Source organism: Ranitomeya variabilis, chromosome 4 (assembly GCF_051348905.1).
Source record: "Ranitomeya variabilis isolate aRanVar5 chromosome 4, aRanVar5.hap1, whole genome shotgun sequence".
NCBI classification, from domain to species: domain Eukaryota; kingdom Metazoa; phylum Chordata; class Amphibia; order Anura; family Dendrobatidae; genus Ranitomeya; species Ranitomeya variabilis.
In genome coordinates, this window is record NC_135235.1 from 67,757,750 (window position 1) to 67,784,715 (window position 26,966).

Below are 26,966 nucleotides of genomic sequence, written 5' to 3' on the forward strand. Positions count from 1 at the left end.
TCAGTCCCAGTCCGTACCTGACTGGCATCATGGTTTCTGATCATTACTAAGACTGGACAGGCTTCACAACAATGTCATGAAATTTTGACTGATCCAAATAATGTAAAATGTAGCACATTTAGTTTCTGTTGAGATTTCAGCAATTTTAACAGTAAGAATAGTTATGCAGACTGTGCTATTCTTGTCATCAAGGATATCTCCTACCGCTACACTGATGCCTCCACCCTGTGCACTATTTGCTCATCCACTACAGAATACAATATAAACTTTTCACTCTCACCCACAAAGTTCTCCAAAGTTCTGCACCACCCTACATCGCCTCCGTCATCTCTTTCTATCACCCTACCAAGAATCCTCCATTCTGTTAGTGGCCTAAGGCTAACATCCTCAATAATCCAAACCTCCCACGCCCGTCTCCAAGACTTCTTGCTGCACCAATTCTCTGGAATGTACTACCCAGGACAATTTTGATTCATTTCTAGTGATAAGCGAATATACTCGTTACTCGAGATTTCTCGAGCACGCTCGGGTGACCTCCGAGTATTTTTTAGTGCTCAGATTTAGTTTTTCTTGCCGCAGCTGAATGATTTACATCTGATAGCCAGCATTAGTACATGTGGGGGTTGCCTGGTTGCTAGGGAATCCCCACATGTACTTATGCTGGCTAACAGATGTAAATCATTCAGCTGCGGCAAGAAAAACTAAATCTCTGAGCACTAAAAAATACTTGGAGGACCCCCCAAGCATGCTCGAGAAATCTCGAGTAACGAGTATATTCGCTCATCACTATTAATTTCCCAAAACCCATAGTTTTAACCCCTTAGTGACAGAGCCAAGTTGGTACTTAATGACCAAGCCAATTTTTACAATTCTGACCACTGTCACTTTATGTGGTTATAACTCTGGAACGCTTTAAAGGATCCCCCTGACTCTGAGTTATTTTATCATGACATATTGCACTTCATGTTAGTGGTAACATTTCTTCGATATGACTTGCATTTATTTATGAAAAAAATGGAAACATCGCTCAAATTTTGAACATTTTGCAATTTTCAAACTTTGAATTTTTATGCCTTTAAATCAGAGAGATGTGTCACACAAAATACTTAATAAATAAAATTTCCCACATGTCTACGTTACATCAGCACAATTTTTTAAACATATTTATTTTTGTTAGAAAGTTATAAGGGTTAAAAGTTGACTAGCGATTTTGCATTTTTCCAACAAAATTTACAAAATCATTTTTTTAGGTACCACCTTACATTTGAAGTGAGTTTGAGGGGTCAATATAACAGAAAATATCCAAAAGTGACACAATTCTAAAAACTCTAGGTGTTCAAAACCACATTCAAGTACTTTATTAACCCTTCAGGTGCTTCACGAGAGCTAAAGCAATGTGGAAGGAAAAAATGAACATTTTACTTTTTTCATAAAAAAGTGATTTTGGAACCATTTTTTTATTTTCACAAGGGTATCAGGAGAAAATGGACCACAAAATTTGTTGTGCAATTTCTCCTGAGTACGCCGATACCCCATATGTGGGGAAAAGCCACTGTTTGGGTGCATGGCAGGGTTTAGAATGGAGGGAGCACCGTTTGACTTTTAGAATGCAAAATTGGCTGGAATCAATGGTGGCGCCATATTACTTTTGGAGACCCTCTGATGTACCTAAAGAGTGGAAACCCTCAATTCTAACTCCAACGCTAACCCCAACACACCCATAACCCTAATGCCACCCCTAACCATAACCCTAACCACAACCGTAACCCCAACACACCCCTAACCCTAACCATAACCCTAACCACAAACCTAGCCCCAACACACCCTTAACCCTAATCCCAACCCTAACCCTAACCACAAACCTAACCCCAACACACCTCTAACCCTAATCCCAACCCTAAGAATAACCCTAACCACAAACTTAAGCCCCTCACACCCCTAACCCTAATCTCAACCCTAACCATAACCATAGCCACACACTTAACCCTAATCCCAACCCTAACTGTAATCCCAACCATAATCACAACCCTAACCCTAGCCCTATCCCTAACTTTAGCCCAACTCACTTTAGCCAACCCTAACTTTAGCCCAACTCACTTAAGCCCAACCTTAACCCCAACTATAGCCCAACTCACTTTAGCCCAACCCTAACCCTAACTTCAGCCCAACTCACTTTAGCCCAAATCTAACCCTAATGTAAAAATGGAAATAAATACATTTTTTTGTTTTATTATTTTTTACCTAAGGGTGTGATAAAGAAGGGGTTTGATGTACAATTTTTTTATTTTGATCACTGTGATAGGGTCTACCACAGTGATCAAAATGAACCAATAGGAAAAAATTCCTATTGTTGCTGGGTGCCGGGTGCACTGCGCATGCGCCTGCCATTTTCTCCCGGAAGATGCCGACGGCCCGAGGGACATCATGGGGGGATGCAGGGACTCTGGAGGTACCAGGCGAGGGATCGGGGGACCCTTTTTCTCTCTCCTCTGATGTGATCACACATCAGAGGAGAGAAAAATGAAATGGAGAATCAGATTTTTTTGTGTGTGTGGTCGCCGTTATACCGTTAATAACGGCGATCGCACCACTGGGGTTGGTAAAAATCAACCTGAATCATGTTCTCTGGGGTCTCAGCTACACCCGGTAGCCATGACTCCAGAGAAACGCCGACTCTGGGGGGCGCAATACATTTATTCCACAGCGCCGTTAAAAAGCAGCGCTGTGGTTTAAGTACCATTAACTGCCGCTGCTAAAAGGTATATCGGCTGACGTTAAGAGGTTAAGAGTGCCCTAAAAACACATTTCTTTAGACTGGCCTATAGTCTCAACTCACTTATCTAACGATTCTCGTTTTGCCCTTCCCAAATTTTCCTGGGAATTGGGTCCCTTGTATCATCTGTGTATAGAGTATTCATGCTATGAAAAGCACTCTGTATCTATACTTTCTGGCTGATGACTGATTCATGCAGCATTATTTGACTACTTTATTTATTATATTGATGGCTGGACCATACACAACAGCACTTTCTACCATTTACCTTTTGTGCCTCCCCTGTATCCTCATAGATTGTAAGCTTGCGAGCAGGACCCTCACTCCTCTTGGTATCTGTTGAATTATGTGTTACTCTGTAATGTCTTTTATTGTCTGTATAATTCCCCTCAGAAATGTAAAGTGCTACGAATATGTTGGCGCTATAGGAATAAAAAATATTCTATTATTATTATTATTTGAATAGAGTCTAGTGGTAGACCAAACAGGCATTTCTAAAACTATATAGTCCGCAAAAAAGGTTGGCAAAAAAAGTCTAACCATATATTTTTATTATTATTATTTTTAATAATGATAATAATAATAATTTTCAAAGCATTATTTCTTCAAAGCATTATTATACTTTGTTTACATTTGCCCCAAATCTTCCTTTGCTTAACCCCTTAACATCCACTGACGGACAGTCCCTCATGGCCGGATGTCAGTTCTTGCACCAGGACGGACTGTGTCCGTCATTCATTTAAACTGTCACTGGTGCAGCACGCAAATGTGACATGGCGTCCGCTCTCGATTCCAGACAATTTTGTGTTAAAAAATTCAAACCTTGCTAATTCCCTTCCGGGTCCTGCGATGCGCCCAAACAGTGGTCTTCCTCCACACATGGGGTGTAAGCATACTCAGGAGGAATTGCACAACATTTTTGTGGCCCATTTTCTCCTGCTACTTTTGTTAAAGTAAATAAATTGGTGCTAAAAGATGATTTTTGTGGAAAAAATATGATTTTTAATTTTCACGGCTCTACGTTATAAATTTATGTGAAGCACCTGGGGGTTCAAGGCACTCACCAAGCATCTAGATAAGTCCCTTGAGGGGGTCTAGTTTCCAAAATGGGGTAACTTGTGGGGTTTCCACTGTTTAGGCACATCTGGGGCTCTCCAAATGTGACTTGGAGTCCGCTCTTGATTCAAGCCAATTTTACGTTCAAAACCTCAAATGGTGCTCTTTCCCTTCCAAGCCCTGCAGTGTGCCCACATTTGGGTATCGTTGCACTCAGGAGAAATTGCACAACAAATATTGTGGTTCATTTTCTCCTGATACCCTTGAGAAAATAACAAAATTGTGTCCGAAGTAAAATTTTTGTGAAAAAAAATTAAATGTTTATTTTTTCCTTCCACATTGCTTCAATTCTTGTGAAGCACCTGAAGAGTTAAAGGGAACCTGTCACCACGTTTTTGGAAGATGGGATAAAAATAGCGTTAAATAGGGGCAGAGGTGGGCATTACATTAGTGTGTTTGTTATGCGTTTATTACCCACCTAAGTTGCCGAAATACCTTTGCAAAGTCTCCGTTTTCGCCTGTCAATCAGGCTGGTCTGGTCAAAAGGGCGTTGTCTTCCCCCAGATTTTGCGTAGTTTTCCGTTGGTGGCGTAGTGGTGTGCGCATGCCCAAGGTCCCGAATCCTCTGCCAGGGGATTTAAAAGAGCGCGCTGTTCGTTTTCATTGGTGATCGGTGGGCGCGGCCATCTTCCTTTGGCCGCGCGTGCGCAGAAGCGGCGCTCTGCTGGCCGCGGCTTCAGGAAAATGGCCGCCGCGATATCCATCTGCGCACGCGCGGCATCCCGCGGCCATTTTCCTGAAGCCGCGGCCAGCAGAGCGCCGCTTCTGCGCACGCGCGGCCAAAGGAAGATGGCCGCGCCCACCGATCACCAATGAAAACGAACAGCGCGCTCTTTTAAATCCCCTGGCAGAGGATTCAGGACTTTGGGCATGCGCACACCACTACGCCACCAACGGAAAACTACGCAAAATCTGGGGGAAGACAAGACGCCCTTTTGACCAGACCAGCCTGATTGACAGGCGAAAACGGAGACTTTGCAAAGGTATTTCGGCAACTTAGGTGGGTAATAAACGCATAACAAACACACTAATGTAATGCCCACCTCTGCCCCTATTTAACGCTATTTTTATCCCATCTTCCAAAAACGTGGTGACAGGTTCCCTTTAATAAACTTTTTGAATGTGGTTTTGAGCACCTTGATGGGTGCAGTTTTTAGAATGATGTCACTTTTGGGCATTTTCTGTCATATAGACCCCTCAAAGTCACTTCAAATGTGAGGTGGTCCCTAAAAAAAATGGTTTTGTAAATTTTGTTGGAAAAATGAGAAATCGCTGGTCAACTTTTACCCCTAATAACGTCCTAACAAAAATAAATATGTTTAAAAAATTGTGCTGATGTAACGTAGACATGTGGGAAATGTTATTTATTAACTATTTTGTGCGACATAATGCTCTGTGGGACAAAAAAATAAAAAAATTGTGAAATTTAAAAATTTTTGCCAAATTTCATTTTTTTCCACAAATAAACACATGAAATTTTTAAAGACATTTTACCACTATCATAAATTACAATATGTCACGAAAAAACATTCTCAGAAACAGTGGGATCCGTTGAAGCGTTCCAGAGTTATAATCACATAAATTGACAGAGGTCAGATTTCAAAATTAAGACCTGGTCATTAACCTACAAAGTGGCTTGGTCCTTAAAGGGTTAATATTTCCAAACTGAATATATATTTTATTTTACTGTATTCATTGGTATTAACAACCTTCAATTTGTATGAACTAGGTCTTTAAATGTCCTTCTTCAATCATCTGATGTAAAGGGAAGAAATAGAAAAAACCCTTGTACTTCCATCGTTGTCACATCAGAGTATGTTGTTTACAGCCGGATCGCATTAATTTAGATTTCATTATATACAACACAGGACAGTAATTTACAGAAAATATATATAATTTTAAATCTTTATCAGGGGTGCAGATTCTTATAAGGAATGTAAGCGAAAATGGATGGAAATACCCAGTTACTATGACAACTGATTTTAATGTTCTCTATTTGAATGAAAAGTAAAATATATGTTGCCCTATAGGAGAACTAAAGCTAAAATTATTTTGCAACAGAATGTGAAAGGTTTATACTTGGCTTTCTGTCCACTCATCTAATAATGGTATATAGGCCACCTTCAGAATATTTCACACAAAAAGGGATATACAATACATTCATTTAAGTCAGCAATGGACAGACAAAAGTAACAAAACTTGTTAAAAAAAAGTGTTGCTTTGTAGATATCAATCACACATATAGTACTGTGCGAAAGTTTTAGGCAGGTGTTGAAAAATTTCTGCGAAGTAAGAATGTAAATATACTTTACATTTAAGAAGAATTTAAATATACTTTAAAGTATAGAAGTGTTAAACGGAATGTGTCACGTGAAAAACGCTATTAACCTATAGATATGGAGTTAATCTGCAGGGCGATAGCATTCTGAACTTAGAGCCCCGCTGCCAGGAGGGAATTAATTTTGTTCCCCCAGCAGCATTCGACGTTCAGTCATAGAGGTGGTGCCAGCACAGTATCAGTCATAGAAAGTGGTGGCTCCAACCGTGCCCCCTGCACTGACTGACAGCAGCTCAGCATTAAGGCTGGCTGTCAGTCAGTGCCAGGGGCACTGTTCCAGCTGCCACCCTTCATACACAGAGCAGTGCCTTAAACTGTGCCAGCGCCACCTGTATGACTGGAAGCCTAGCTCTACCGGTAGGAATCAAGTTCATTTCCTCCTGGCAGGGGGGCTCTAAGTGTGGGCATCGGGCAGGATAATTATTAACCTGCAGATTAACTCCATATCTGCAGATTTATAGCGTTTTGTCTCGTGACAGGTTCCCTTTAATAGTTTTTTTAAATAAATTTACGAAATGCAAAAAGTATAAACAAAAGAGAAATCTAAATCAAATCAATATTTGGTGTGACCTCCCTTTGCCTTCAAAACAAAATCAAAGCATAATTTCTTCTCGGCACAATTGCACACAGTTTGTCAAGGAACTTGGCAGGGAGGTTGTTCCTACATCTTGAAGAAATGACCACAGATCGTCTGTGGATGTCGCGTGTGCAAATCTTTCTGTCTCTTTATATAGTTTCAGGCAGACTCAAAGATGTTGTGCTCAGGGCTGTGTAGGGCCAGATCATAACTTCCAGGACACCTTGTTCTTTACACTGAAGATAGCTCTTAATGACATTAGCTGGATATCTGGGGTCATTTCTGCAGAATAAATTTGGAGCCAATCACATGCCTCCCTTATGGTATTGTGCGATGGATAAGTTTATGTCTGTATTACTCAGTATTGAGGAGACCAAGAAATCTGCAACATTGAGAATTGTAGACATAGTGGTAGGCTAAGGAAACTTAGTGCAGAAGATAAAAGACATATAAGCTTATTTCCACTTTAAATCAGATGTCTAGCAGTGTCATCAGCTCAGAACTGGCAGAAACTACATGAGAAATACAGGCAGATACTTATTCATCATGCAATACCATCAGGGAGGCGTCTGATCACTGAAGAATGGTACAATAATGAGTGTTGGCAACAGTGAAGCATGGTGGAGGATCTTTGCAAGTTTGGGGCTGCATTTCAGCAAATGGAAAAGGGGATTTGGTCAAGAATAATGGTGTCCTCAATGATGAGAAATACAGGCAGACACTTATTATTCAATACTATCAGGGCGGCGATTGATTGGATCCAAATTTATTCTGCAGCAGAACAAGGATCTCAATCATATATGCAATGTCATTAAGAACTATCTTCAGTTTAAATAAGAACAAAGAGTCCTGAAAGTGATACTGTCCCCACAGAGCCCTGACCTCAACACCATTGAGCTTGACTAAGATTACATGAAGAGACAGAAGGATGTACACAAGCCTACATCTGCAGAAGATCTGTAATTCTCCAAGATAATTGAAACAACCTCCCTGCTGAGTTCCGAGAAGAATTGATACTGTTTTGAAAGCAAAGGACGGTCACACCAAATATTGATTCAACATTTCCCTTTTGTTCTTTTATTAATTGATAAAAAATAAACTATTAACATCTCTAATTTTAAAGCATTCCTACTCTTCTGATTTCTTCCACACCTGCTTAAACTATTACATGGTACTGTACGTAGGGGTTACAACGTAGGCTAGGTTCACATTGTGTTTTAGCGGTCCGTTAGATGGACTACGTCACACCGCGGCATAACGCGGTGTAACGCAGTCTGTTAACGCCGCCATTATGCCCTATGTCAGACGCATCGCTAGTGCACGCCCACAATGGGCGTGCGCTAGCGATGTGCCATCATTGAGTGACGGACTCTGGGACGCGGGCTGCAGTGTTTCCGGGTCCGTCACTGCTAGCGCAGATAGAGCATCTGTTAGCTCTATCTGCGCTAGTGGTATGACAAGTCGGCACTTGCGTTAACAGCAGCCCGTTAACACATGTGTTGAACGGGCTGCTGTTAACGCAGTGTGAACCTGGCCTTAGAGCGACCCTTCACCCTGGGACTGAAAATAAACTAAATGTTTCTCTTTCCTCCCTCATTCCAAAGACACACTGATAGGGATTCTAGATTATGAGCCCCAAAGGAGACAGTGATGATAATGTCTGTAAAGCGATGTGGAATTAACGGCGCTATATAAATGAGTAAAATTCATATAGTCACGCTACCTGATGCGCTATGTTAGCCTCCTACTGCCTCCTCCTCAAATTGGTGTTCCCTTCCACCTGTATCCAAGATGGCTACTGCAGTGGCAGTAGGAGATACAGAATTGTGAACCCTTGTGCAAAAACATGTGTATTGGACCTTTACAGTCCAATACTTCATCATAATGCACAATTCCAATTGCTTTGGAGGTACAAGTGGGCACCCTTACATCTTGGCCCCTGTATGGCTGCACAGGTTGCATCAATAGTATGTGTGCCCCTTATTTTCTTATTCCATCATACAGGAATGGCAGATGAGGCCTGGTTTAGGCTTACCACTGCACTCTCACCATGAGTTGGGAAGTTTTCTAGCTTCTTCTTGTGCTGTGATGTATGGACACAATACCATGTGACTGAGCCGCCTCCACCTTCTGTTTGTATTACCTTGTCAATGATCAGATGAAAGGTGCCTTTTTCAAGTTTATAACACATGGGAGGATGCAAAATGTTTAGTTGTGTTTTGTACCCTTTTATAAGTCATCAGATCATCTCTTTACAGAAAACGTCACTCGAAGCCCTTGACATGGAAATGGTTCTTGACAGCATATCTGGTGGTCTAAGGCACTAAATATGTCAGCATCCCAGGTAATCTAGAGCGATAAATGATATGTGTTTTACCATTCCTGGTAGTCTAGGGTAGTTAATCAGAAACTCTGGGTATCTAGCATCTCATACCTGATATTTAGTGGGCTACTCACCTCCCAGGCCCAGAGACGTCTACCCTAAGGAAACTGGATGCTATGTGCTAATCACATTCAGCTACTTGCTACTTCCGTGCTTCAGAATAGAGACGTGTAGAAGATGTTCAATCACAACCATTGGGTTTAGGTAGATCAAAGCATTGCGCCAAGTTATAATAAGTTGAGACCTCCCTGTGAACCATATGAAAATACTAAGCAGGCCTTGCAACAGCTGGTCAGGTGGCAAAGAGACTGTTGTTTTAATGGTGTTCATGGTCTTCCAGGCAATAACCCCTCTAGATCAGCCATTATCTTGGCGTTGGGTAATGGCTTCTTACAGGGTACAATAGAAGGCAATAAACTAAACATCAAATTATGTTATTTCTGGATTAATTTCTTTTTATAATTTTTTTGAACATAAGGGTTAATGAGACTCTGAATGTTACACGGAAGACCAAGGCAACATTAATTTTCCATGTTTTCTTGATGCCTGCTATGCAAATGTACTTTCTGAATATCATTGACTTGCAAGCGTGATTACACCTTTAGGATAAGGGGTTTGTGATTTCAGGAAGTGAGCAAGTCTCATTGCAACAACCCGCTAAGTAACCCGTCTAGACAGTTATAATCACTGGAATTTTTATTGCATACACTGGCATGCTCATTTTCTGTAATCATGCTTACATTACCAGAGGCTAATATTTCACATTTTATTTTACTATAAACAGTTAACCCTTTGGCATGTTTGGAGTAACATTGCATTTCAATATCTGACATGGTAATAATTTGAATGCATATGTGAATGTATGGTAATTTGTGCAGTGGACAGTATTTCAAAACCTCCATCATGTCAACATTGTCTAATGTTCCTATTCTAGATTATCCATTGACGAAAGGTGATTATTCCATGGATACACCATATGTGGCTCCTATGTTGCCACTAGATATAGAGGGCCAACTCAATGTTGGTTACATGCCCATTGCTTTTGGGTGTTAAAAAATTTTTACCAGTTGCCACAGAAATTTTAGTAAACAGAGGTAGAAAAATCAGCATAAGAGTCATGAACAAGACACGGGTAAGGCGAATACACACCAGGTACTGCTGTCCTGGTTGGCATCACCCAGCACAAAAATGTCGATTTTGACAATTGTAAGATCCATTTCCTCTAAACAAACAAATGAATTAGTTTAGAAAGCGGTAAACATCAGTATTATAATTGGATCTTTAGCTACTGTACACAAGTAACTATGTGGTCATGGTATGTGAAGACCTAAGCATCATGGAACCGATTCAGCAAAGTGTTTATGCCAGAAAACTGCTGTAAAAGATTTTGAAAAATCAATTTAGCAACTTTTGGAGTTTTCATGCCAATTTTGGGCAGCGCTACAAAAATGTATGGAGCTGGGAAGGACTCATGGCGGGACAGGCTATAATAATGCCAACCTGTCAACTTCATCAATAGTGGCAGTGTTTTTTAAGGAGGCTCCTCTTAATGAATTTATCACACCCTACTCCTAAACTCCTGTCCTTTAAGACTGGAGTGTACAATGCCACTCTTAATAAATTGGGCCAAATAACCTTACATATCATGGTTATTAATTGGAGTACACCACAATCTTCATTCATCTGTGAGTGATTCAGTTTTTGACGATTCGCATCCATTCAGCACAAGACCATGAGTGAGGTCAGGATGTCCAATTGTATTATTATTTCCTGTGCAAGCCAGTCCGGCTCTTCCAATCAAATATTACAAATGATATAGGCTTTGTCCTCAACGTTAATATAATCCTAGAACACCATGAGGTTTGTGGTCCTTTTAAGAGAGTAAATAAACTGTCTGTAACAAGTGTTGTCTGATGATATAAGAAGTTAATTGGTAATTACTAATCATTTTTACTTAACAATGAGTGGGAGTGTGGGCAGTACAAAGGATTGGATGGGGATGTGCTGTCAATTAAAGAAACTTTGCTCAAACAAGAGTTGGACATGTTTGCATGGAGCAATATCATAGGAACAAGGGTTCCTATGGACATTTATTTGTTGATTATCAGCTTGTAGACAAGACAGTAATAAGGAGATTTCTCTTCTTAGAACTAAAGGGTCGAACTCAAACCTTGCAAACCACTTCTGACCAATATTTCTTCCTTACAATGCATTTGGGCAGGAAGTGTTTTCCAAATGTCTGCTAAACCTCAATTTGTTATTGGGCGGTCAGATGATGAAGCATAATTCATCACTTCAGAAAACTTGTTTTAGGGTACCGTCACACAGTGGCATTTTTATCGCTACGACGGCACGATTCGTGACGTTCTAGCGATATCGTTACGATCTCGCAGTGTCTGACACGCTACTGCGATCAGACACCCTGCTGAGAATCGTACGTCGTAGCACATCGTTTGAAACTTTCTTTCGTCGCTGGATCTCCCGCTGTCATCGCTGGATCGTTGTGTGTGACAGCGATCCAGCGATGCGTTCGCTGGTAACCAGGGTAAACATCGGGTTACTAAGCGCAGGGCCGCGCTTAGTAACCCGATGTTTACCCTGGTTACCAGCGTAAAAGTAAAAAAAAACAAACCGTACATACTGACCATCTGATGTCCGTCAGGTCCCTTGCCGTCTGCTTCCCGCTCTGTCTGTCTGCCGGCCGGAAAGTGAGAGCAGATCACAGCGGTGACGTCACTGCTGCGCTCTGCTCTCACTGTACGGCGGCACTCAGTCAGAGCAGGAAGCAGACGGCAAGGGACCTGACGGACATCAGATGGTCAGTATGTACTGTTTGTTTTTTTTTACTTTTACGCTGGTAACCACGGTAAACATCGGGTTACTAAGCGCGGCGCTGCGCTTAGTAACCCGATGTTTACCCTGGTTACCAGCGAACCTCGGCATCGTTGGTCGCTGGAGAGCGGTCTGTGTGACAGCTCCCCAGCGACCACACAACGACTTACCAACGATCACGGCCAGGTCGTATCGCAGGTCGTGATCGTTGGTAAATCGTATAGTGAGACGGTACCCTTACCCTGTGCCAAAGTCTAATTTACACGACTCCAGCTGATTTATGGCACTGAATAGGGTGTTCCAAGGATTCTTGAACAATTAAATCCAAAGCGTAAGGCCACTGCGTTATGGCCGATGTTACTTCTAGAGCGTAACAAGCCCACCTAATACATACCTACCACTAATTCAAGGTAACTGGGGATAAAGCAATGAATCTGCTTATGTTTCATAACTTGTACAACAGACTGATAAGACATGTGTGATTAGAATCCGGGCTATGGAATAACAGAAGATAATGAAAAATGACATATCACCTATTCTACAGAATCCATATTTTAATTAGGGCATTCTAGGTTCTAACTTGAGGAGTTTGAGTAGCTCTACAAAGTAAATAACCAAACCTGTTACGAGAACCTGTCACCAACCCATATTCCAATTATTATGTAAAGATGCCCAGGGCACAGACCAGTGAAGCAACCATGGTTTAATACAAGTTGGCACTAAAGCACCATATGAAATGTATGAAATTTACAGGTGATGACAGACTCCCACATAACACGTGGGCTTTGTCAAGGTATCAAGTATAAAATCGGCACTAAATCTTGCTCCCTAAATAGCGGTGACGTGAAGCACACCCTCTACATGTGCAGATTATAACCAAGTGAATGGACACACACGACGCTACTCCAGATACAATGATTGGAGACATAAGCTGCGGCTTTGGATTGTTCTTGTTTAGGAGATTCAATTTCTAAACTGTATTTCTAAAAAAAAAACACTTGGTTTTAATAAAAATACAACTGGGGTGGATGAACCCACTTCAAAGAGGCCTACACATGGTGGAAGAGGAGAATAAGAACAAAAAAAAGGTGCTTAAACCCTAATCAAATCAACAATAAAAGCAACCAGCTTTCTATAATGAATCTAAGGTCTGTCTTTAATAACTGATCAGACATTCAACACGTCAAGATTACACCCACTGTTTGCAAAATTCACACAGTTCTCTACTGGTGGATAGAGAAAAGGCTACACAAGTGTACATGCCATGCCTGCAGTACATGCCATGGTTTCCAGATTTTCATGAAACTAGATGTGATAATCAAGACCCTAAAAAGCTGCTGAATAAATATTATTCATGGAATCTTGATCTGATTCGCTTTTTGAATGCCTATTCTGTAGCCCATTTCTCCACTTAGGTACCAGGCAATTGTTATACTTGTCATGGAAAAAACTCTCTGTGTGCAAAGTTACTTGTACAAATTGTTCCTGGGTACGTATAGGTCCTATAATAGCGACGTTTTAAGGACAGCACCATCTTTGGTGGCACCATCTGCAGTTTGAAGGACTTTAAACCTTTCAGATCCTTAGGGTACTGTCACACAGTGCAATTTTGATCGCTACGACGGCACGATCCGTGACGTCGCAGCGTCGTATGATTATCGCTCCAGCGTCGTAGACTGCGGTCACACTTTGCAATCACGGCGCTGGAGCGATGCCGAAGTCCCCGGGTAACCAGGGTAAACATCGGGTTACTAAGCGCAGGGCCGCGCTTAGTAACCCGATGTTTACCCTGGTTACCAGCGTAAACGTAAAAAAAAAAAACAGTACATACTCATATTCCGGTGTCTGTCCTCCGGCGTTCTGCTTCTCTCCACTGTGTAAGCACCATAGCCGGAAAGCAGAGCGGTGAAGTCACCGCGTCACCGCTGTGCTCGCTTTCCGGCCGGCAGGCGCTCACAGTGCAGAGAAGCTGAGACGCCGGAGGACAGACACCGGAATGTAAGTATGTACTGTTTGTTTTTTTTACGTTTACGCTGGTAACCAGGGTAAACATCGGGTTACTAAGCGCGGCCCTGCGCTTAGTTACCCGATGTTTACCCTGGTTACAAGCGAACACATCGCTGGATCGCTGTCACACACAACGATGTCAGCGGGTGATCAAGCGACGAAAGAAAGTTCCAAACGATGTGCTACGACGTACGATTCTCAGCAGGGTCCCTGATCGCTGCTGCGTGTCAGACACTGCGATATCGTAACGATATCGCTAGAACGTCACGAATCGTACCGTCGTAGCGATCAAAATTGCACTGTGTGACAGTACCCTTAGAGTAAGAATTTGCATGTGATCCAAAAAGTAGGGTGCACACGGCCTCACAATTGTGCCTAATAAGACATAAGACAATTTTTCCATAGCAAAGAAAAGGACTGGCAACCGATTATGCTACTTGAAGTATTGAGTGCAGGCAGATTTCTTATACACCATTGTGAATAATGGAATAAGTGGCCATGTATAGGCAGCTAGCTTTTATCTTTTAATATCAGACTGGAAATCTTAGAAAACATGTATATCACATTTTAAAGGGTTATTCGCTTCAGCGTTGAATATTGTTGGATTTTGTGCACATTTGTAATATTCTCTTTATTAAAACTGTGTTCAGCTTCCAGATATTGTAAACTTTATTTTTTTGTTTACTGCTTGTTGCCTATGTGGATCAGCCCCTTCTGCTTACTAGTAGCGGTGCCCAAACAAGTGCTTAAAAGCTTTTTCCTATAGCGCTTGTATGCACTGCTCTGAATTTGCCCAGCCTCATTGGAATGCCATGCTAAATGGAACTGATCATGTCAAAAAAACACTGTTAACATGCCGATATGGGGTTAATCTGCAGGTTAATAGCGATCTGAATGTGTACGGCCGCTGCACTGAAAGTCCTGCTGCTGGGAGGAAGAAATTAACTTTATTTCTCCTGGCAGCTTTGGGCTTTCAGTCAAGGAGGCGTGACTTCAGTCACTGCTCAGTACATAGTGAGTGGTGGCTGTAACCACACACCGCCACTGACTGACAGTCGGCTCTGTAGTGCATCAGTGCTAAGTCAGCTTTCAGTCAGTGACGGGGTGTGATTACAGCCACTCTCTATGTATTGAGCGGTGACTGAAGTCGTGCCTCTATGACTGAAAGCCCGAGGCTGAAGGTGGGAATAAACTTCATTTTCTCCCATTACCCGGGCTTTCCATAGGAATATGGAGGTCTACTGAACATGGATGCCTATTTCCAATCACAGTCTTGTCCAACGGTCATGTCTAAAATTGAAGCTCTGCTCCATTCATTTTAATGGAGCAAAACTAACCCAACAAAGCAGTCATGGACAAGTGCTGCACCATTTATGGAAAAAAGTAGCCGTGTCTTCGTAATCGTGTGCAACTTCGAAGAAGTTGTGACTGTTCAGTATTTTCTATGCGTGCAAATTCAGCAATAGGATCACAGAAAGACAACATATACTTTATAAAAAGATTTTTTTTATTTAATTTTTGTTTTGACCAAGAAAGCGGGGCTGCTGCTTTAAGAGGAGCATGGTATGAGTATACCTCCAGATCCAACACTGACATAGAAAAAGGCAAGAAAACACAGGAGCTTAATACCGCACATCGGATGGTTGTCATGCAGTACTTCTTATATCCGTTGCTCTGATGTCCAATCGGTGGCCATTTTTCAAGTGCCTTCACAAACAAACGTTTCGCCATTATAGTCCCTTAGCAACATACAGTACAAAGTCTTATTGCTGTAATATTACAATATGGCATTAAATGATTCATTCATTAATGCTGCAGAAAAAAAAAGAGAGGAAAAAAAGTGTTTGGACCTTATACTGTACATACATACATTTTGTAATTTTTTTTGTTCTTTTTATCACTATGTTTGTGGCACTCCAGAAATTATTTTGTCTGTAAAGCAAAATGTTTTATTTTATTTTACTGTTTTTTTTAGTGAAAAATGTTGAATTGCACTTTTTAATGTGTATTTGGAATGTTAAAAAAAATTAAGTAATGACTTTCTTTTTTTAAGCTAAAAGACCATTTACCATGTTGGGCTTAACATATGCATGTATGTATTTATATATCATCTACAACTATAACCTTGGTCCATCGAGACTGTATATGGAGGAAAGATTATTTTTTCACTTTTTATGTTTTTGTTGAATTACATAGGATCGAGATTTTGAGAGAAAAAATTACCCTGTATTTCTTTTCAATTTATATACAACATTTAATATTTCCCCGTCCCTGCATTTTTTTTTTCATTTCCAACATAATGAAAATATAGAAATAGTCTTATCTGATAGGTTAGACTTCAAGTAAATGTGCAGAAGAGAGAAATATCATTAATACATTGGTTGCTCTAGATTAGAATGCGTCCTTCACGGCTCCACTCTATTAGAATGTCCATCTCTTACCTTTCTAGGAGTCGGCAGACTCCCTCCCTGCAAACATAACTTTATCGTTCCCTTTTTTTTGTTGTTTTTTTGTGTACTTCGCACTTTTCAGATAATTGTGTATTTACACGTTTCTAAAACATACAATAAAAAACAGTGTCTCTATGATAAGTGGCCTTTTAACTTAAAATTCCTATCACGAAAAATGTTTATTTCTAAATCAACTAAATTGATACAAAACAAAGAAAAACACGCACACAAAGAAAAACCTTAACAATGATTTGTATCAAATAATGAAACGTTGAAACGTCAGCGGAAGCTTCAAAGCACTGAAAAACAGAAATATATCTAATAAAAAACACCCCAAAAAAACAAAAACGGAAATAACTAATTGGTTGTTATTCTAGATAGGGAAAAAAGGCATACACCACTGTCCAGAATTATCAGAATTAAAGCAAAAGTATAAAACAATCCTATGTTAACCATATTCAGAAGTGAAAAGGTTGTCCACCACTAAACAAGGTTAGGGTTGTTCTGATCCGACTGTTGTGGGTTTCTTTTACTGTATGCATATTTAACAAGACTAGCTTGCTGGAAAAGTTAACTAGTGACGTAGTGCTTTGTGGCGGGCTGCCCATAGACCCTATAGAAATCTTGACGGCCATGTTGCTGGGTAGCATCAATCCATTCTCTGACAGCGAGTCCTGGAAGAGACTGTGTTACTGAAGGTGTAGGTGGAAGAGGATGAGAGTATTCTTGGGAAGAGACTGTCCATGGAAAGTGGCCAGATCTAGGATATGGTTGGTGCCCACTGTGGTTAGACACTGAGGAGCAATAACAGTTGTCCACAGAGCACACCAGGATCTTGCGCCCTCCATACTGGGAGAGGACGGATTGCTGAGATGATGAACTGTTTGGGTAATGGGAGGGATTGAAGACAGAATTGGAGTGGACCGGCTGGGGGCCGCTAGGAAGTCCCACAATATGCTGGGTAGAGCTGCAAGGCACCATGGGTTGTGCCGACTGACCCTCACCAGTGGAAGATCCCTGGCTTATGTACTGGCCGCTAACAGTTCCAGGGGCTGAATCAAGGAAGCTGCCTTCAGGAAATGCAGCTGAATGTTTGCGCTTCTCTCCCGCCGAACTGCTTACATTGCAGGAATACATAGGAATACTCTGTAGGAATGGCACAGGGGTGCTGAACGGGCCTGGAGCAAGAGAGATGAAAAATAAATTTGGTAGGAAGAAGAGATGTAAAAGTAATCATGATGTAAAAACACTTACACTCACAATTGGTAATAAAATAACATCATTTAAAGGGAATCTCCAAAAGGGCTATTTACTTGCAGATTTATGCAAAACATATTTATTCCAAATCATTATTTTTCATTAAGTGTCTGAAAACCCCATAAAGATACACAGCGAAGAAGACCTTAAATGGGTTATTCCCTCTGGACAACTCTTTCATTCAAAAGTTGAAGTTCTACGATCACTGCGAGAAGTCTTAAGTGGCCATATGCTTTTCAGTAAGCATAAACTATTCCATAAAGGGCTGTCCTACTGGCTGGGCCTGGACTTACATTGGATATTGACCCTTTGTTGAGCCTTTTTCTCCCCCATATACTGTTTTCTGAATCAGTGTACAAATAATAATGCAAACCAAGCACAATCAGTATAGTGTCAAAATACCCCGAGCTAGGATTTACAACAGTTGCCTAAATAATGAACAAAAAATATCATTCTCATATTATGCCAACATTTATTGGTCAAATAACAGGTTATTACACAGAGCACTATACAATGCCTAAATATCATTGTTATAGAATTAGTGTCAGGATTTTCTAATGGTCACATTCTTCCAGTGCTAAGCCATCCGTGGTGCCCCCTTCAGCTCAATGTGCTTTGTGCAACACATTCCTAAGAGCAAAGGCTATGTACACTTTCTCACTAAATTTTTTGTCTTGTTTATTTGCAAAAGTTAAGCATCTATCTATATACTCTTTATTTAAAAAAATGCTCTACCATTTTACTGCTGTAGAGTGTCTGGAAATCCTTTATCTAGCTGACTGCTCTCCAAAAATGTTACAAATCCTGCTCCTGGTTCTGAGATATCTCTGCTCTCCCTTCCCGTTTTTCTTTGCTAAAGATCACAACGGGGAGGGTTGTACGCAGAACTAAAGTGGGTAAGGGATAAAGTATGTACAGTCTCAAGGAGGGCAGAAAAAACAGGCTATAGAAAAGGAGAAGAGCACATGAAGAGGAAATAGGTGCGGGATTGAAGCGGCAACCTGGATACACACAGACCTCACATACAGCCTATAATACAAGGAGAGACAACTCCACAAGACAATAATCTGAAACTAGTATCAGGCTGCAAACTGTATATCAAGAATCTGAAGAATAAGCATTATTATTGAATAAGACTAACCACTAATAGATGCAAAAATCCATTTTTTTCTATGTCAAAAGGTGTTCAGGTGTCTCATTTACATTTAACGATAGTGATATGGTAGAGTTGCACTACTATTTCATTAAACAACAGAAAGCAAAAATTGTGGTAAGTAGTGTTGTGCGTTTAAAGAAATGGTTCCTAATTTGGCTAATATAGAATATAAGGTGAGCACATTGAACAAAAATGCTTGATTTACAAGCAAATCAATGAGCAAAAGATTCATGGATGATGGAAAAAAAACCCTTTAATTATTAAGGAAGCCTCAAAAAGAATCAATATTTACCTTCCAGCATTTTCCTCAGCTGTTTTTCTTTTTTCGCAATCTCCGTCAGGAAAAGCTTGGAGTTTAGATGTCCAATTTTCGGCGGTGGAAGGCTTCCTCCAGTGCAGGTCTGAGTCCTGTTATTACAGAACACCGTGTGTCCATTATATGAATGCTTTATGGTACGTTCACGCTATTTCCACATTTACTGCTACATAAATTAGATTTACAGGAATGTCTCATCTGCTGCCTACCCTCAGTGCATAGCACAGAGGGCTCCATGCTGACACAATGCGCTGCCCTGTGGTGTTCAGTTATGGAGAACTGTAATAATAGTAATGCTCCTATGGGCAACATCATTGATTTTCTTTGCATTACTGTCCCCTCCTGTCAAAACTGAGACCAGACTAATCTACAGTAAATGATAAGCAGAGTGAAGTAGGTTTTCCCAAAGCACAGTGTCTCTGCTTCTGCTGTTGTTTGGCTGAGGCGGTGATAACATGGCGACATCACTGCAGCCAATAACTGACCTCAGTGGATTGCGCCGTCTACTTCAGAAGTGCCGCTGATCTCAGTGACTAGCTGCAGCGATGTAAATGTGTCATCACCGCTGCAGCCCAACAACAGAAACCAATTGGTCATATGAATGAAACCTAAAAGGCTTTTATGACCTGCGAGATTAGTTGTAGTTCACTTATAAAAGCCTGAGAGTTCTCAAAGATAAAGCCACAATTCTTGGAAAAAGAAAAAGGGTCCTAAGTCTTATAAAACTGAGATCCAAACTAAATGCCCCATACACATTGGACAACAAAGGCCAACATAAGCTTGTTTGTCTGCAGAAAAAAAACATCTCAGACTGAATCGGCTGTGTCTGATTATTTCAGCCGATGATGCAACCAGTTCTTATCATCGGAACCCTAAAATTGGTTTGTTTCACCGATTTCAGCCATTTCAGATTAGTTTTGTATATGTATGGTGGCCTTAAGTCTCTCGACTCCTCCTTACCCATGAACGCTCATCCATATCTTCTCTATGGGGAGAGCACTCCTTTGGCGCCAACAGTATAAAGAAAGGAGCATTCGAATTATAGCTGCCAATCTTTCCCCAACACTGACCATTGAAAGGAGTCAGGAGTCTCCCATGCGTAGATGGCGGCCTGATATCAGTGGCCAACTTTAACATAAAGGGGGCTTAAGCTGCTGTGTATTCTTGGTGTTATTAAAGTGGCTATACCTTGCAAAAGATCAAATCTGAAGATATTTTTCAATAATTATATTTTTCAATTTTGGCACCATAAGAATCTTTCCAATCTTACAAATAAAATACATATATGTATATAAAGTCCACTAAACAATGATTGTAGCTGCACAAGTCTTTAGCCAGGATTACAGGAGCACAGACATTGCCAATGAAAGTCACTCTCCAATCCGCCAACCCTCCCTTTTTTGTCCTTAATCTCCCAGACTAAACAAACCACTATACCTAGGAGACGACCGGTAAACAACATATGCAGCATAAACCGGCACTGCTTGAAATTTTAATCTTACCTGTCCATCAGGATTTTCACAGACTTTGTATTCTAGGGAAAAAAAGAAAATGAGGTTAGTGAGGTTATAGTAGAGGTATTGTGTGGCCTAATTCCCGGGACTATTGTCTCTCCAGCTATATCGGTCATAAAACACTAATGAAAAATTGTATTATTTCTTCAATCCTAGATCATCCACATCATCAATAGAAGCAAATATTTGAGCAATTTCTATCTACCGTTGACAGGATTTGGGATGAGTGTATGATGCCCAAAGGCTGGTTCTGTCGGGAGCCTAGAAGACAAAGCTATGCCTCCTCTTCTGTAGATAAGAGCAGCCGGCGGCATGGACCCGGGTGCAGTCTGTGCCGCGATTTGAAGGCAATGCAATGTATTTATAATGATTATTGTGCATGCTTATACACTACAGGTATTAACTATATGCATATAGGGGCATAACTGTCCAGGGTTAAAAATAAATGTCCACCTTCTTTAAACGCCACTTCTTTCACACACCCTACATGCGCTTAATAGCCCTCTGTGTCCGTGCACATATTGGTTGGTGACCGGTTCATGCAGCATTATGTGAATACCCTATTTATTATATTGATGGTCAGACCGTACAATGAAAGCAATTGTTACCATCCACTTTTCGTGTCTTTACTATTTCCTCATAGACTGTAAGCTTGGGACCTCTTTACTTTGAGGCTTACTTATTGCTTTTCGTACCTCTTTAGCTAATACACAATGATAATTGCATATAATGACTATTCTTTAGTTCGCTCATTACAAATAAAATAATCTTCCAGATTAAAATAAAAAAAGCTACATAAGCTACAAAAAAATGGAAAAAATGATTTGCAGCCAAAATGAATAAAAATGTTAATAATACATTAAGTTACTCTGTTAAATTACTGTTAATAAAAGGTATTATTATTGTTATTAAATTCTCAGGGGAAAAAAAGTAGCAGTTAAGGTTTTGCTTTAATGAGTACTTTGCTAAGTCATTAATGGGCATTAAGGAGCTGCTGGCATGTACAATGTGTTCCTGTAATATGGCTTCTGAACAACAAATATTGTACAGGGTGCCGCTGCCAGGGTAAAAATTACATAAGCCAAGGGCACTGCAGAAAGGGAAAGGCCCATGAGTGCCGCACCAAAAGGTATAAATGGGTCTCTAATGGTGTAAGGAGGTTATGTCAATAACGTAATATTTGTATAATGGAAGCTTATATAACTCTCAGGCTGAAAACACATGCAGACCTAGTTCTACTTTCACACAGCTGCTGTTTGATACAGTGTAACAGCCTACTAAAAGCTATTAGCATGGGGACCTGAGCAAGAAAAAGGAAGCGGTCATAGGTTTTCTGTCTGCAAATCTCAGATGGGGTAATCAATCAATGAAAATCTAAACAAATTATTTATATTTAATGTCAGCAAGCGGAAATTAAAAAAAGAACACCGTCCACAAATTACAAAGGAGTAGAACTTGCAATCTATACAATAAACATTATTTACAAAAAACTAACATCCATAATACTAGTAATGCGGGTGATTAAAATGGGCTGCTACGCCAGTGTATATTTGCAGATTAGGGGTGGTTGGGTCTCACTCGGTAAACCAAAGTATGCTTGGCTGCAAAAGCTGATTGGTGACAGTTGCAGCTCTTAGTGAATCCAGGGTCAGTAAAAATGATCCAATATGGCATAAAGAAAGAAGAAAACCCTTCTAAAAACATGCCGAAGGACATTTATTAAGTCAGGCATACTTTAATACTTGCTGGCGTACGATGCATCTGATTTATTAAGAGTCACACACTTTCTGGCGTAAACCATAGTAAATGTGACTTTTTAAAAAAAACTGGCGAGTGGTGGAAAAAGTTTCAAAAGATGAAGTACATATGCCGCGTATCTTTTGTTGCATCAGTTTCTAGCATAAATATCCCCTATTGTTATAGAGGGGCACTTTCCAACTAGTGATTGACTCCCACTGTGCCTAAAGGTCAGGGTCCAGAGATTAGGATGGGACACTACATACAAAAGACCACCCACTTATGTCAGACTTGTAAAGTGTAAGGTAGGCCTCATTCAGATGTCTGATATTTTCTTATAAGTACAAAACAAGGCAGAATTTGCATCGGTGTGGTGGACCACGTTTTCATCCATTTATGATAGATGCGTCAGTTTTTCTTGTATGCAAAAAAAAATTATGGAGTTTTTTCAAGTTTCCCTTTGCAAACATGAAAAGGGAGCAGTGCTATGATACCATCTTGTGCTGTCCAAGATTTTCACGGACCTATGGACTTGCATTTGTGAGTTTGATGAGTGACTTGGATCAAAATGAACATGTTTCATTTCTCATTTTTTTGTTGTTTAATGGGTGGGAAGTAGGGGACATTCTCGGCCCAGCGCTCCTGTGTTTTCCATGAGAAGTCTAATACGTCAGCATATCTCAAGGAGAACGCGATCGGCAGTCTAAAATCGGACATGCGCGATCAACATTTCTCCCGACCCTACACACATTAGATCGTCAGCCAAACCGTCAATTTCGGCAGGTTCAGCTGACATTAGTCTAATGTGTAAGGAGGCGCTTACTGCCTTTGGCATATGGCATTGGTAATGGTCCAGATCCAAATTTCTGGACTCCAGCAGCAGCATCCCTAACTGGCAAAGATCGGTAAAGATCACCACCCTGACATGATCCCCTTGACATCTATAATTGACGTGTCACTCACCTTCATGAAGTTAATGTCCTCTGTTTTGTCGAACATGACCTGCACAGAGCTCAAGAGCTTTTTGGCCTCTTGCATACGTTCGTTCAGCTGCAGAACCTGGGCTGCATTCTCATTGCAGAACTTGGCCTGAGCCTTATCCAAAATATCCATTGTTTTCCTCATGTCTTCATCCAGAATCTGGTGCAGTCTCTCGTACTGCTGCCGAACCTCATCTTTCAGCTGGTTTACCTTCTCCTGAGAAATTAAAGACCGGATACAACAGTGAGAGATGTCATCATGAGAACATTTTTTTTCAGTTAGGCTAAAGTTAGATGTTGACTACAACAGCGCATTATTTGATGACTATGAAAAAAATCACTAAAATGTGTAATTATGCTCATGGTGCGCTATTACAGCAACTTCACCGCATTTTTATTGGGAGGCCAGAATATAACTACTGATAGGTTGGATGGTACGCCCCTGGTCTCAATATAAAAGATAGTTCTGAGAATGTTCATTGTGACTAATGTACATGTGGACTTTAAGTCTATAAAAGCCCCAGTAGCCAGTGTGAAAATTGTAAAGTTTCTAACTTTAATTTTTTAATAAAGATTCTAATATGGTGGGGAAAAAACATAACCGACACTTGCAAAAAAAAAGGCATTTAACACAAATATCTGACTTAAACAATATGTCACTTATGAATGACACACTCCCTTGAAGGATCATTCTCATCTTAGCACGTTATCACATAACCAAAGGATCGGTGAGAACTTGCTGATTGCTGAGGGTCCCCAACACTAAATCTCCCACCGAGGACTTTGAAGTTCATCCTTCAGGTGTGAGCTTGCCCAGGCCCATTCATTGTCTATGAGACTGCCAGAGAGCACAGCACTTGTCTATCTCATGCAGTCCCATAGAGGAAAGTCAGGGTGGGTTGAGCTGTTGGTTTATGGATTTTATTTTTTGTTATTTTTGCATGAAAAGTTTTGCAAATAAAAATTTGATCAAAAAAGACATTTTATCGAGGAGACATTTGACTATAGAAGACTCTTTTTATACACTGTGACGAACAAGGTATGTTAATAAGTGGGCGCTAAAATCCAACATGGGCATTTTCCACAGCACAAATACAAGATTGATCTGTACAAGGTTTAGCCCCACTGGTATTCAATGTGGCTAATTCTTGCTTTTCTGTGCGGAAATCGTGGAGAGAAGTAGCATGCTACTGACTTCAGCAGCCAATTTTTTTCTGCAATGTGGAGAAAAATCTCCACTGAAATTTTCCATTGGATGTGAATTAGGGTTGCTGAAACCCCACTGACATGCACTCAATGTACAGGGTGGGCCATTTATATGGATACACCTGGGTGGGCCATGTATATGGATACACCTAAATAAAATGGGAATGGTTGGTGATATCAACTTCCTGTTTGTGGCACACTAGTATATGGGAGGGGGAAAACTTTTCAAGATGGGTGGTGACCATGGAGGCCATTTTGAAGTCGGCCATTTTGGATGTATCTTTATAAATGGTCCACCCAGGAGTATCCATATAAATGGCCCACCCTGTAGATTGTCACTTAATTTGACTCAGAAACTGTTTTATATGCCTTGTACCACATTTAATATGCGTTTTAAACAAACCGGAAGTATGGATTATTGAAAAGTGAGTGTAGAAAAAGTTGAAGTCTAAACTGCAATCCCGTGCTCCATAATTTAATGTGAAATTTAAAGTACCAAAGAAGGACAACTATTAGATGATAAACTTAGACTACGGTCTGAAAATGCACCAAATTTAGCAACAACATGAACCACTTTGATAAATTTAGCGCATTTTCAGACGGTCCAGTCTAAGTTTATACTATCTAAAAAATAATTTAAAGCACTAATGTAGCAGTTTTTTTTAAATTTCAGCCCTGGAGTGGTGCCATTAATCTAAGTTCCCTGACCCTAGTATTATACTTACCAGCTGCTGTCTTCAGCTCTTCCTGGCCCTGCTCTGATCCCAACCCGCCATCTTGTGACCAGAAGTCAGAGGTAACAGTCACAAGCTCTCAGTGTTAGTCTATGAGACCCTTATTCTGCCTCTCATAGACTTACATTGAGCTGTGATTTCTGGATCGCCCAAGAAGCATTAGAGTGATTGGGCAGCTCACAACCTGCAGAAGAACAACCGGAGTGGCGCCGATAACAGATGAAGATGGCGGCTGGTAACTATGTTACTAGATGAAGGGAATGTGGATTAGTGGCACCACTCCAGCGGTAAAATAAAAAAAATACTGGAGTGGTGCTAGGGTCAGCATTGGTGTGTGTGAACAAACCATAAGGCACACACATGGCGGAGTTGCAAGTGCAGCGTCCCAGAGTCCTGGTCGTTGCAGTACTGACGCTCCGCCGCTAAGGGGAGTGATGGTACGTCTGATGGCACTTAAGGAGTTCACCTGAACAGGTATCACAGTCACACTTTACACTTCACATTCTGGCCACCAGGGGGAGCAAAGGGTACTATGTATTAGGCCACTCCTAACAATCTGGTAAAACTGGGGGCTGGATAGGAAGTTAGTCAGAAGCTGACTGGGTTGGATCCAGGCAACACCCTGTGGCAGAGGGTGTTGCAGGGGAAGATTCAGGGGGGTCTCTGTCAGGGGTGGGATCCTGACAGTGGCCTAGCGAACAGAACAGAACGTTATGGAGCCGCGCCTGCACTCGAATGCGGTGGCATCCTAAGAAAGGAAAAGAAGCGAGGTTTATTGTGGAGAAGTGAGAAACGAGATCGCAGCAAAAAGGAGATAAAGCCAGTAGGAGTCGTGCCGTAAGATCGAGGCAACATCTTACTGAGGCGCGTAGCCGGTGGCCGGAACGCCGAGGAAGTATTAGGCTCCAAGCAATACTTCAAACAGCGGCAGGACAGTTAATTCTAGGTTGGCTGTCTCACCTAAATCACCTAAGCAGACATAGGGGGCAATTGTGGGAGAGGGGCGACGCTAGGGACCCGTCATACGGGTGCGTCCTATCCATATCATCTGGGGGACGGAGAAAGAACATCAGAATAGATACGAGTTGTGAGAGAGAACATCAGAAACAGACACAACAGTTGTGAGGACCATCCCGTGGTGCTCAGCAGGGAGGTACTACAACACACAGGCGCTAGAAGGTAGGCACTGATTTCCACCTGCAAAGGGAACTCTGGATGTGCCTTCGGACCGGCCGGTCTCAGCCAGCCCTGTTAGCAGTGCTCTGGATTGAGGACCCTGAAGCCTTCAGTAAAGAGGTAAAGAGACTGCAACCTGGTGTCCTCGTTATTCATCGCGACCTACACCACGCACCATCATCACATCTTTCATTGGACACCCCTTAGCAGGGTCACGGACCGGGTCTAGCCACCGTGACAACCCCAGAACCGAGACAGAGAGGCCCGGTACCGAGTACCCCGCGGTCCTGCGTCTGGAGGCGCTCCACATTCATAGAGTCTCCAATTCCCAGCAGCTCCGGCACATTACCGTTGTCTCCTTATAGTGCCTCGTAGTCAATCATTTCTTCTAGGGGAGAAAGCCTCTGTATTATA

General features: G+C 41.2%; 1 protein-coding gene and 1 long non-coding RNA gene across 5 annotated transcripts in view; one reads left to right on the forward strand and one right to left on the reverse strand.

Annotated features, from left to right (window-relative positions):
• The first annotated feature begins 2,361 nt into the window (after positions 1-2,361).
• Positions 2,362-21,315, forward strand: LOC143769789 (uncharacterized). Of its 2 annotated transcripts, XR_013214487.1 has the most exons (5): positions 2,362-2,449; positions 9,063-9,148; positions 19,231-19,342; positions 20,624-20,761; positions 20,876-21,315. It is a non-coding gene; the product is annotated as an uncharacterized LOC143769789 (long non-coding RNA). The 2 variants fall into 2 exon arrangements; XR_013214486.1 differs by lacking the exon at positions 20,624-20,761.
• TRIM8 (tripartite motif containing 8) overlaps positions 16,066-26,966 on the reverse strand; it is a 74,541-nt gene continuing 63,640 nt past the window's right edge. For all 3 annotated transcript variants that reach the window (XM_077258661.1, XM_077258662.1, XM_077258663.1), the window contains exons 4-7: positions 23,420-23,653; positions 20,708-20,739; positions 19,182-19,297; positions 16,066-17,654 (exon numbers count right to left, since the gene is read on the reverse strand). In XM_077258661.1, the coding sequence (XP_077114776.1) occupies positions 17,047-17,654; positions 19,182-19,297; positions 20,708-20,739; positions 23,420-23,653 (990 nt within the window). In that variant the 3' untranslated portion in view covers positions 16,066-17,046. The remainder of the gene's footprint in view (positions 17,655-19,181; positions 19,298-20,707; positions 20,740-23,419; positions 23,654-26,966) is intronic.